A 12,993-nucleotide genomic window follows, 5' to 3' on the forward strand; every position below is an offset into this window, starting at 1 on the left:
CTGCTTTCCCAGGCGCATTAGCAGGGAGCTAGATAAGGAGTAGAGCAGCCAGAACTCAAACCAGCACCCATATGGGATGCCAACGTTGCAGGCAGAGGCTTAACCTGCTATGCCACAATGCTGGCCCCTCTGCTATTTATTACAAATCCCCACATCTTCTTTCCAAGCTCTTTTCCAAAATCTCTGGAAAAGTGTTCCAGAGATTCTTCTCTATACAGATTGAGGGCTGGAATATAACGCATGCATATTTCTCTACATGAATTCATTTTGTTTTCAAACTCAACCTAAAAGCTTACCATAGCAATGACAAGTCAATATTTTTCTTTCATTTTTAGAGCTCGTTGTTTGAAGGGTGGGATACAATAATGGCAGTTGATCATTTGAAAAAGGAAGAGAACGGATTGTTGAATGACAGCAGTGATATAAATCAAACTAGCAAGAGAAAAAATAATAACAGGAACAAATGGGAGGAAGCTAAAAAAAATTCTTTGAAACTCTTGCAGCTTATAATTTTCATTTAAAAGTCTGATAGCACAGAACATTCTATTTGGATTAAAATACATTCAAATTTTCAAATAATGCCACCAACCAACTGTAGTATTTATTCTTTGCAGTATTTTACAGTTAGTTCTGAAACAGTTCATTTATTATTTGCCTTTAATTTGACAACACGAATCAATCCCGACTTCATTCCAACAACAAGACAGTGTGGAAGGAAGGGAATCATAAGACTCTCTTCCCTAGGAACACACAGGCTTCCAGAGGAGAGAGGGGTGTAAAGACTATGTCTAGTACAAGGTATTTTGCTCTTGCAAAAATAAAGGTGTGTCACAGTCAGAGGTATGATGTGGCACAGGTTTATCACTTCTGCCTGGGTGGAATGTTTCTGATAAACACAGGTATTCTCATCTGTTATTGTATCCACTTGTGACAGAAATAGATGTTCACAAGACAGAGTGATCAGATTAAAAGAAACTTCAGGTTGATACCTTTTTAATGGAAACAAACGGAATCGTGGTAAAGAGCTCAGACTACCAATGCAGGTGGACTTGCACTTAAATTCCAATCCCCTGCCTTATGCCCTACCACACACACTCCCACCCATTGATGTTCTTGGTCAAACCACTTATCTTCTATGAATCTTGATTTTCTCTTCAGTAATTATGACTCTGAATTACATTGTTTAGAATTGTGCAGTAAATCCAATATCAATAAGCTTGCGATAAATGGAAGAAAATGTTATTATTGCTATTATTATTATTATATAATAATTATTAAGAGGGTTGTATTCTTAGATAAAAAAATTTGAAAATTAGTTTGAGACATATGTCCACTTTGGAAACCATTCATTCCAGCTAGGAATTGAATTCCATTTCCTGTTTTCTTTAGGGATTACATGTAACAAATTAGAAAAATGTGGCTATTCGTGTCCACCTTTCATATACATTCCAGATATAGGATTTCCTTTTTTTGGCTACTAGTATGTGAGCAGAGAGGCTCTTTGCCTCACATATAGATAATTCTTCTATGGGTCTAACACGGCAGTGCTTTTACTAACCCAAACATCTGCTTTTACGTGATTCCTAAAATTACCTTCCAGAAGCAATCTGGCTGTACCCACATTTCATAAAGACTTTTGCACTTGTTAATTAACTTCTAAGTACACTTGAGGTCTGAAGTAGATAACAAATGTTGTTCTTCCTGATTTTTGGTCTAGTTTGAGAAGTATTCTTCTTAGTAATAAATTTCATCTAAAACAGACTGAATGGATTGGAAGTTGCCCACACATTTTTTTCCCTGAAAAATTGTATTTGTCTATTTGTCGCTCCACCTACTCTACATTCACATTTGAGAGGTGCTAAATAAGTAACACATTTGAAATGTCATGCCTGTCTAATTTTATGCCTGGCAACATATATAATTTTTTTTTGTATTTTAAGGAAAGTAAACAATATGCCACATTTTAAAAATTCTGCCAAGTCTTATGTTATTGTTATACAGCACATGCAAACTTGCATTACAGCAATTTACCTATATAATTTCATAATAAAACCACATGCTTGTTATTTCTATGGAATTAGGAAGGGTGGGTACAAATAGTCACGTTTGATATTTCATAAATATAATTAATATCAGAAGGAAAATTCTGAGTTATAGCCTTCTTTTGCCATGGAATCAACAAAACTATGGGAAACAGAATTAGAATATGGGTTTGAGGGCCACAAAAGTGGTAGTGTCACTATTATTGAGACATTAAAGCCAAACATGTAGTTTGAATCAAGATAATAAAAATAAAAGCTGAACACTTAGAAAGATAAGTTCATCTTAGAGAATCATTGTGACTGTTCCCAAATGTGCACTGTTGACTTGTCCATGGTAAGTAATTTTATATAAACATAACTTCATGTTAAGCCTATCTGAAGACAGTATTTTCCATGAACGTCACTTCCTTTCTATGTACTATTGATTCTTTTGTTACTCTTTGAAGTGATCTTTCATTTTAAAATTTAGAGTCCTATTTGAGACCTATTATGCCAATTGTTTTTGCTTATTTAAGAATTATCTGGATACAAATCAAAGGTGTTTCTCATTATTTCCCACCCCTGACAGTTTTCTCTGTAGAACTGGACGCCATAGAATTTAAGAGTCATCCTTAATTTTTTCCCTTCTCCCCCAGAATTAGGACACACCAAGTCCTATCAGGGCTACTTCAAATAGATCCCAACCCTTCACTTCTCTCCATCCTCAACCCCTGTGCCATCCTCCTCCTCACCAGACTGTTTCAGTAGCCTTTGGATGGGTCCTCCTGTCACACAATCACTTCCACTGTGCCCCAAACACTCTCCAGCTTCAGAGAACATGATCTCTTAAACACACACATACATTTAAAATACTCAATTTTCCCCATCTCCAACCCTGAACAGGCCCAGCTTACTCCTTCCAGCCACCGTGCTCTTGGCCTGGGAGGTGCTTTCCCCACATTTTTCTGTCTCAAATGGTTCTGCTCCTTAGATTGTTCTGCTCCATCACCGACTATTATGTTACCTTCTTCATGGCATTTCACACTACTGCATTTTTAAAAAGGAATAATAGACTTTATTTTTTAGAGCAGTTTTAAGTTCACAGAAAAACTGAGTTGAAAGTAGAAAGTTCCTATATAACTCCCACTCCTCTATGTCTCTAAACAGTTCCGTCTACTATTAAATCTTGTATTATTGAGGTGCCTTTGTTACTATCAATGAATCAATATTGATATATTAGTTTTATTATTAACCAAAGCCCCTAGTGTGGATTAGAGTTTACTCTTTGTGTTCTGTTCTATGGCTTTTGATGGGTTCATAATGTCACATATGCACCATTTTAGAACACAGAATAGTTCTGTTATTCTAAAATCCCCTATCTTCTAATTCATCCCCTCTTTCCCCAGCTTCTGGAAACCACTGATCTCTTCACTGTCTCCACAGTTCTGTCTGTTTCAAAATGTTGTATAGTTGGAATAATCCAGTATAGTTCACTATTTGACTTTTTAAAAAACTATTAATTATTGCCCATGTCTCCCTCTAGAACAAAGGCTTCAAGAGAACAGAAATCTTATCTGTCTGGTTCTTTCTTTTGCCCGCTGTGCCAAAAGGAGTTCCACAGCAGATACTCTGCAGGGATGTGCTGACTGAATAAATGGATGAATCTGCCATTCAATCCAGTAGACAACAATCACCTATATTTTGAAACATGCCTTTCTTTATGTGTTCTGATGACGTGGGAGCAGACTCATTTTTTAGATTTCTGATAACGCTGGTGATTCGCAAATGTTGGCAAAGGAAGAGTTGCCCCCTCACCCCAAGTGAGGGAGGGTGTGGCTTCTGTAGGTCCCACTGCCACAGGAGACCAATGCAGGGCTGTATCTAGTTCTGCAGATACACAGGAACTCCCTGACTTAGAAATGCAGAAGCTAAATAATGTATCTTACATGTTACCAGCTCTGCTCTGCCTGTTTCTGCCCCTTTGGTACTCAAAGACTACACCTGAACCTGCATTTCCACTTTCTTGTTTTTCTTCTTGCCTTTGCTCTTCCGAATCCTATCCATTATCCCCTGAACAATCTCCACTTTTATCACTTCCTGCCTCTTTATTTCCCCCCTCCTCCTATCCTTTTCATCTGTGAAACAGAAAAACACCCTAAGTGTAACTGACAAGAGAAACACTCTTGTTCTCAAGACAAGAAGTACAATTAGCCATGAAAAGCAAACACACTTCCTAAAACAGTAAGAAGATATCAGAGGCCTCTGCCACAATTTCTATTAAACCTCCAACCCTCTCTCATTAAAATTATTTTTTCCTGAATCTATCATTTAAGATATAAAAATTCATTTTCTTGCTCACTTCTTAAATTATTCTTTTCTTTATTGGGTCATGATTTCTAGAAATCTTTCTTAGTGCCTGACCCATAGGAGGATACCTCTGATTCATTATGATGGAAGCTTTAGGGTTTCTTGTTGCTTCTATATTTTGGACTCTAGGAAACATGCCCATATTCACTCCCTACAAGGTCTTAGTAACGATGTACTCTTCAAGTTCGGACCCACTCAGTCTTTTTGCCCAGAATGCACCCTAATCTTTCTAACACAACTCTATTTCCAGCAGGGGCAGCACAAATGAATAAAATCCAATAAAACACTTAGCAACACTGTTGCTTGTGGATAAGTAGCAGGATGCCCTTGGGGGAGGGGCATTTAACAACTAAGGAAGGATTTTTTTTTAACCGTGCAAAATTAAAAAGAACATAACACACATACACAAAAGATATTAAAACTCATTCGTAAACTTCATATTATGTTACATCATGACATTTTCAAAAGAATTAAAAAAAACTTCTTATTCTACTTGAAAGATAACTGTTAACTCATTCAATACCAGAGTTAATTTAGTGGGGTGGGTTTATTTTGGGATGTGCTTTTTGAATTAGAAATACTTTTAGAGGCTGTACATTGCTTTTTAGTGAGCTATTATAATGCATATTTTATACTTGTTTATTATTCATTCAACTAAAAAATTAGTTGGTAGGGGATGGTTAAGCCTTTGAGGTATCATTACTTCCCTTTCATGCCTGAATTTTCATAGAATGTTTCCAAGGCCCTTTAAAACTAAGGAAATCAATATTCTTTAGGGAGAAAACTCACACCAATGGCATATTTCCTTTAAAAAACAGTCCCTGAGTTCCATAAAGGTGATATAAAGGAAGAAATAAAGTAAGCCCAAAGTGTGCCCCTGAGGTTTTAATGCATTTGAGGGCATCAGAGACTTCAGTAAATCATTTTGTAGGGCTTCATTCTCCGGGGTGATCAGGTTACCAAAAAAACCCCAGTGCGCTTACAGCCTTACTATGAAGGTCAGCATCCAGAATGCCATAGGGTTTTCTTAAGCAATCACTCTGGAAAGTCCCAACCTAAGAGGACTGCAGCCTTGCTTCTGCTCCTAGTCCCTTCCACATTCAGTCCAAGGGCAATGTGCCCAACAACATTAAGCAGTGAGCTCAGTGAAAGACAAAATATACAAAGAAGCAAACTTACCATCAAACACGTTACTATAATAACAAAGATGCTGAGAAAAATGACAACAGCATAAAATCCTTCTTTGCTCCAGATTCTGTCCGCTTCATGCTGCCCTTGCAAAACATTTTTCTTTGAAAGCAAAACAGAAAGTCCGATGTTAAACGAGAGCTCGAGGAAACAGGTCGTTCTTATCAGACACTAACCGTATTTTTAGCTTTATTTCCATTCAGTGTAGTGGCACACACCTACACGCCCCCCCGCTGCCAGAGCTGCTTCTCAGACTGATCGGAGACAGCAGACAGTCATCCTTCTCTACCAGGAAATTATTTAGCCTCCTGCCCTGGAGCAAGCACACCCAACGGGGCATGCACAGGTCCCAGGCTTTGTAAGGTCCCTCACCGTCTCTCTTGGAAACTACCTGGTTCATAGGTAAGAGAGTTCTGCTCTTTCATACGCGGAGGAAATTGTTGAAGCTTTTCTTCCTGAGTGCCCTCCCACAACACCAACACCCTAGCTTACGTGCTGTGATACTGCTCTTTACTTTCAAACAAAAGTGAAACAGGTGCAAACAGAGGCTTGTGATGCATTAGTAAACACATCAACACTGTCAGGATCTTATCCTTTTTCCCCTTCCATCACAACTTTTTTTCCCCTTAAATGGAGTCCACTTTGTCAACATCTGACTAGAGAGTCATTCCAATCATATAAATTGTTCAGACATTAGATTTTATTTAAACCAATTTCAGATTTCTTTAAAGAGAAAGGTAAAACAAATCGTTTTTATTTTTAATGTTTCTGCTCACTATTTTGAGGGTGGAAGAGTGGAGGAGAAGCCTGGCTCAAATGAGTGAGTATTTAGTTCTATTTCATCTGTTCTTTAACAAAACACGTTGACTAAAATCAAGTCAAGAAAGAAGTGAAGTTTTATAACTTAGTGGCATTATAAATTTATAAACAAAGTTTAACTTGAAACCAAGTGGCTGAGGACTAGGAAAAACATAAAGTCTAAATTACGTAAAATGCTTCTACTCATTCTAGTACCCACTCCTCCTGCCCCCACCTTTTTAAACCCCCTTTAGTGAAAATATAGATATCTGTCCTTGGTTATTTTCTCTGAGGAGATTAAGAAAGAGTTGAGTAAAACACACATCTTGTAAGTGTCTGAACATGGAAATCATTGCTAATTATTCTTTTGTGGCTCAAAAACCACTTTCAACATTTTAAAATCTTCCTTGAAAAGTATTTTGTGCAAATTTTTAAATGAACTCAGGTGAGTGTTGGTAGGGAAATTAGTAGTTGGAAGAGAAAAAAGATCTCTGAGCTCAATGGGGACTACAACTATTTGAAGGCAGACTTTGTTTATTGATTGAAGTCACTGAGATTCTATTTCCTTGGCTAGTAAAACATTGGTGTGCTCACTCCAGTGTGTCTACTTTCTAAGACAAAGACAGATGCATAGATACAAGGATTGATTTAGATATATTTTTAGAAATATGTAAATGGTAAATTAATGGAGATTCTAAAAATAGTTGATTGTTGAAATGCTTAAACCAAGTATACTGCTAGAAAGGAAATCTTGGGTTCAAGTGACAGTATTCCTTTTACATCTCTGATCTCAGCCAGACCATTTCTTTACTCCAGTGTCTCTATAAACACAGTTGGAAACTAACAGAAGATTCTTGCAGAAATTAAGTCTAAATACGGAAATTAATTTTTTTACAGGCAACTAAATAGCATCCACTGTTTGCTATAAAAACAACTAGTTAAGCCTTCAAGTAGGCAGCAAAAATTTGTCAAATTGAAGTATATACATCTGCACTTAAGTTCGTGTAAGATTCCAATGAGAAAGGGTAGTCAGGTGGGTGGAAAGAGATATTGTGTTCCTAATCTGGTTGGGTTGATTTCTTTCTTTTTTTCCCCTGCTGTAGTTGTATGACTTCTGGAAAATCAACACGTTCCTTTCTGCTTAAGACAAACATGTTTTGCTTTCTTTTTTCGCTGAAGCAGTGAGGATGGAAGAATTAACCTCCCACCCTCCCATCCCCCATCCCCAGTTAGAAAGACACATGTTTTGAACTAGAACTTAGTCACTGCATTTTCTTGGTAAATAGATTTCCTTCTGAGTCATGCTACTCCTGCTGAGCACTACTATATTTGTACAGAGATCTAAAAAACTTGATAAGGGCAGGGTAATAAATGGAAAAGTTTGTAGTCAAGATCTCATAAAACAAAAGATGATCATTCACAGGAGTCTCAGATCTGACCTTTGCAGAGGGTTAACCTGATGTCTTTTATATTTTCTCAGAGGACTAAGGGGCCAATGATTCAAGCTTTGTGACCAGGTCAACTTCATGCCACCTTGTCATCTTGATGTGTTATTTCACAGCTACATTGCTCTGCCCTTCAACCCAGTTGCTGTGAAAGTAACTGATGGGTTTGTTTTATTATTTAAAAATTTGGGAGTTTCCTATATTTATAACAAATAATTTTTATATCCTGTTTAATAGTTTGATGAACTACTAATTTGGTGAACTAAGGCTCACTCTCTCCCTTCCTTCCTCCCTCTTGCTCCCTCCCTTTCTTCCTTCCTTCCTCCCTTTTTTCTCTTCCTCCCTCCCTCCCTCCCTCCCTCCCTCCCTCCCTCTCTCTCTCTCTCTCTCTTTCCTTTCTTTCTTTCTTTCGTTCTTTCTCTTTCTCTCTCTCTGTCTCTTTCTTTTCTGATCCCCAGTGCCTGGGGAGATGATACAGAGTTTCACATCTCTTTAGGAGACTTGATGCCACAGAATAAGAATGTAGTAGAAATGCTATAAATTAAATTGGCTGGTCAAATTGATTAGTTTAGGCAGATATATGAAATATATGCTGTCAGTATGGTTTTGTTGGAGAAATGCCAAGTTTCCATAGTATGGGTATGTGGGGGAGGCACACTATCAGTATTAACATGGATTAGATCCTTCTGACTAAGTGTTCACCCTATGCATAATAAAAGAATACTTCAAAAAGCTCAGGGAAATGGAACTCAAGAATAATTTTATTTTGCTGGAAAAAAATTTGAAACCCATGCATATGTGAGAGTCTTCAAAAATGTAGTAAGTGAAAAGTGGATATTATAGAAAAACTAGGCATGGGTTTCAAAATTTTTTGCACCTAATAATCTTATTTTTAATTCTATCTTTTCCATGAACTTTTTCAAGTCCCATCACATATTCTGTGTGCAGCTAGGTCTATAATTTTTTACACTGTTGGCTATAAATTATGGCTTGTAGTTACATGTTATGGTTTTTTTTTTTTGTAAAGAATTCATGAATGCATCAATCAACATATTGGCCTGTTATTTAAGGAAGGTAATTTCCTCCTTTGAAATATAAGACTTGTGAAACTGGAGCAATTTGCAAATGAGCAAAAACAACAGTTCCTAAATCACTGTTTTCAATATAAATGCAGAACTTATTGTTTTGATATTTTAATTCATCTTGTGAAAACACTGGTAAACAGAAACTGAAATAATTCTATTTTGCGGAGATTTGACTTATTAGGCAAGAGAGGTCTAGTTTTATCTTTATGAGCATCATAATAGAATAATAGTTGAGTGCTTACAGTGTTCTAGGCACCACATAAAAATTTAAAACATAGTATTTTTTTCTCTGTTAAAAAACTTAGATTAGAAACATGAATAAACAAAAATAATTCCCTTTTTGATATTTTTCTTTGCTTCCCAAGTCATTTCCAATAAAAAAATCAATCATATAAAGAAACAGCAACAACAAAAACATATCCTTCCCTGAAAGTAGTTAACATGAATATAGGAATGGAATCTTTGAGATCTTGTTTACAGTGTTTAGTAACCCATGTAAAGGATGAAAGACCAAAAGATCAATGTTTCTTTTTTTTCTGTTTAGGAACATGTTACCATAGCAAGCTGTGATTTTAGGGTGAAAATGTGGAAGGCTGAGTTAAGGCATAAGCTATTGGAACTATTCACCACAAAATGATGAATAAAGTGTGGGGAACTTTACAGAATACCATTAACCAGCTTTGGACAACTATCAGCAAATGCTTCCTCTAGGCTGTATCCGTTCCACACAGCTCTCCATTGGATGCTTGCTCACTGCAGAGGGCTTTCTCTTAGTTCTACATTTAGTGCTTCAAGTCAGTTACCTGGCCTCTTCTAGGGGTGACTAACCAAAGGTTCAAACATTCCATTGGCCCTGATGAAATGCTCCTTATATTTAGTTCAGATACTTCCTGTCCTCCCACAATGTGTATTTCCCAGATTCTAGATTTCCTAGATTCAACAGGCATCTGGGAAAATATCACATGTTGATCATCAAATATACTGTGCAAGTCTTGGACTGACAGCTCTGTGATAGGTGGTCAATGTAAACCACTCATCTTCACTGGGCTGGAGTGTGTTAGAAGACCCCCAAGTATTTGATTAAAGTACACCTTTTTTATTTACCTAGATGGTGATTTTCCCTTGGTTTCCAAATCTGGGTGACTTAATAATAAATTGCCATAATACCAAGCCTTCAGAAAGGCATTTAAACTCGGGATAAAACAGCATGGAGAAGTGCTTACATTATTCTCTAAGAGCTTATAGAATGAGAATAACCCAATGGTCTTTTTAAAATGTAAAAAGGATCATACTAGGCAGTTATGTGCTAGTCAGTCTGTAAGGGGCCTAGATTGTGGAATGGACTCTGGCTTGGTACAAAAAGAGCCATTTCAGATTCAGATGCAGTCGGGCTAGGAGGAACCTGGGAGTTTAAGTTCATATTGGCCGTCTTCCTTGATTTCTCTGAAACACAGGTGGCTCCTTCTAGGCTCCCACGGCCTACTGTGGTAACTTTAGTATGACCCTGGATTCTTATAATCTGTTTCTATCTATTTGCTCTATGAGTGTATAAATTCAGTGAGATCAAGAATCATGATTTATTTATCTGCTAACTTATTGTGATTATTTGTGTATTCAGATTCTGCCCAGAGCAGAGCTTGACTATGTGATGACTCAGGTTTTCACTGTGTGCCCATAACGTGCCAGGTATTACATGAAAGCCTTGAGGACACACAGAGAGAATGGCATCGCCATGTGCTCTCAAGGCATCCACAGTATAGAGATGGACGTGAAGATCCACATGGAACAATGGGAAGACAAAACAGTGAGTACTCTCTTCAACAGAGACACAGGGGAAGGCTCAGTCATGCAGTCGATTGATAATGAAGAAGGAAAGGTGTGCAGAAGGATTAGCATTCCCAGAAGCAGGGAGTATGGGAGTATCATGGTATAAAATTTAGAAGTGCTGGAACATAAACTAGGAAAGTGTCATTCAGCATCATGGAATCCAGCACATGAAGGATGCATCATCTGAACCAACCAAGTTACTCTATGGTATTTTGGAAGCCAATTAATAATGAAATTACAAGGGCTTGGCCAGATTGATGTTAGAAATGACAACACTGGTGGCAAGAAAGAAAACACTCTGGGTATGTGGGCAGAGGGAGGGAGGGAAGGGCATAACACTTAGTGTAAGCCCTGTTAAGAGTGGCTGGGACAGTTACGGTTCAAAGATGAAATACAAGTGAGTGTAGTTTCGTTCTGCCAATCCATGCTGCTTCAAATTGTATCTGTTCAGCATCTATGTAAGGGTTTTCACACACATTTTAAAAATCTAATCCATATTTGAAGTTGGTAAGATAAAGACTATACACATATTGGAATAAAGAAACTGAGACTCATGCAAGTTGACACAATGCAAAGGGAGAAAAACTCCTAGAGACTTAAATGGCCTGCCTAAAGTCATAAGATCCTGAGTATGTACATCATGTACATCCTTCGATATTCAGAATCAGCTTGCACCCAAACTTTTTATACTACACCTGTGATGATGGCTGAAATGACGGGCAGTGTAATTTACTGAAAGGGGTCAGAGAAGGGATCCAGCTATCTAGATTTTAAGTGTGGCTTTACACTCACTTTTTTCTGGTCACCTTGAAAGAGTCATTTACTTTTGGTGGGCCTTACTTTCTGTACCTATGCCATGTTCCCACAGGCTCCTCAAGGTTAATTCCATGAATTATATTCGCTGAGGACAAAGACCGTGGAGGGAAGTCTGAGTTGAATGGAGTTCGGGAAATGGACAGGGGACTAAAATCACTGAGGAGTGGAATGACAGGAGTGCTAGGCACAATTTTAAAATTGCTGAATTTAGAAAAATGAAGACACCTCTGTTGTTCTTGAGACTGGCTTCTTTGGCACAGGGAAAAAGAGTCACGCTTCAAATGCCCAAATTGTGGGGCAACTGATGGCCATTCTGACAGTGAGAGCTATAAAGGGGGTTACACCTGTCCCAGAACAAATACCAGAGAGGTGGTTGTTCGACACATTAGTTTCAAACCACATTTCAGTGACCTTTTTTCTGGACTATTTACTGGGCAAGTTTTCATAATTTACAAGCCCATAAAGATTTTCAGAAGAAAGTATCCAAAAATGAAGCTTCAATGTGAAAATGAAATTTTCTTAGAGGATAGGACATAAACAGTGAAGATCAGAAAATTCTGATCCCTAGGGTTTTTTTTTTCTTGTCTTTTTTTTTTTCAAATCAAATAATGTACAATAAACAGTTTTCATCTCAAAACCTCTTGGGGGTGGATTATCACATTATGCTAATTGTGCAGAGTTTGAAATGAAATACTTCCTGTGACAACCCACCTCAGGGGAGACTTCTATAATTCCAAACTGGGATAAACTCTGGTGCAGAACATCGATATTAAGTGAACGCAGCACTTCCTCAGATGGCAGAGTATCGGAAATTCCTGTTTTTCGGTTTAAGGGAGACACAAAGAGTTCAACACGGTTCTTCTTTTCCTGGTAAAAGGGAAAAGATGATCTGTAACTGTTGCATACATTTTAAACAATTTTGGGTAATGTTTCTACCTTTCCATTAGAAACATTTTTTTTATCTTTTTTAAAATTAAAAAAAATTTTTTTTAAATTTTTTGACAGGCAGAGATAGACAGTGAGAGAGAGATAGAGAGAAAGGTCTTCCTTTTTCCGTTGGTTCACCCCCCAAGTGGCCGCTACAGCTGGCGCATTGCAGCCTGTGTGCTGGGCCGATCTGAAGCCAGGAGCCAGGCACTTTCTCCTGGTCTCCCACGAGGTGCAGGGCTCAAGCACTTGGACCATCCTCCACTGCACTCCCGGGCCACAGCAGAGAGCTGGACTGGAAGAGGAGCAACTGGGACAGAATCCAGCGTCCCGACTGGGACTAGAACCCGGGGTGCGGGCGCCGCAGGCAGAGGATTAGCCTAGTGAGCCATGGCGCCGGCCAGAAACATTTATTTTTAAACAAAAGTGAAAATATTTCATTGTTTTTTCGCCCTGCCAACTTAACAAACTCTATACATCTAGATAGGACCCTGGCTTATGTAATATGACATGTACTTG

The 12,993-nt window shown here is 38.0% G+C and overlaps 1 protein-coding gene across 6 annotated transcripts in view; it reads right to left on the reverse strand.

Moving 5' to 3' along the window:
* The window catches only part of PTPRR (protein tyrosine phosphatase receptor type R), a 288,370-nt gene that overhangs the window by 107,350 nt on the left and 168,027 nt on the right, over positions 1 to 12,993 (reverse strand). For 3 of the 6 annotated variants that reach the window (XM_008256786.4, XM_051845666.2, XM_070052633.1), the window contains 2 exons: positions 12,259 to 12,414; positions 5,568 to 5,678 (listed from right to left, as the gene is read on the reverse strand). In XM_008256786.4, the coding sequence (XP_008255008.3) occupies positions 5,568 to 5,678; positions 12,259 to 12,414 (267 nt within the window). Of the gene's footprint in view, positions 1 to 5,567; positions 5,679 to 5,794; positions 6,306 to 12,258; positions 12,415 to 12,993 lie in introns of those variants that run through there. The other 3 variants (XM_017341983.3, XM_070052635.1, XM_008256787.4) reach the window with 3 other exon arrangements.

Source organism: Oryctolagus cuniculus, chromosome 11 (genome assembly GCF_964237555.1).
Source record: "Oryctolagus cuniculus chromosome 11, mOryCun1.1, whole genome shotgun sequence".
Taxonomy (NCBI): Eukaryota; Metazoa; Chordata; class Mammalia; order Lagomorpha; family Leporidae; genus Oryctolagus; species Oryctolagus cuniculus.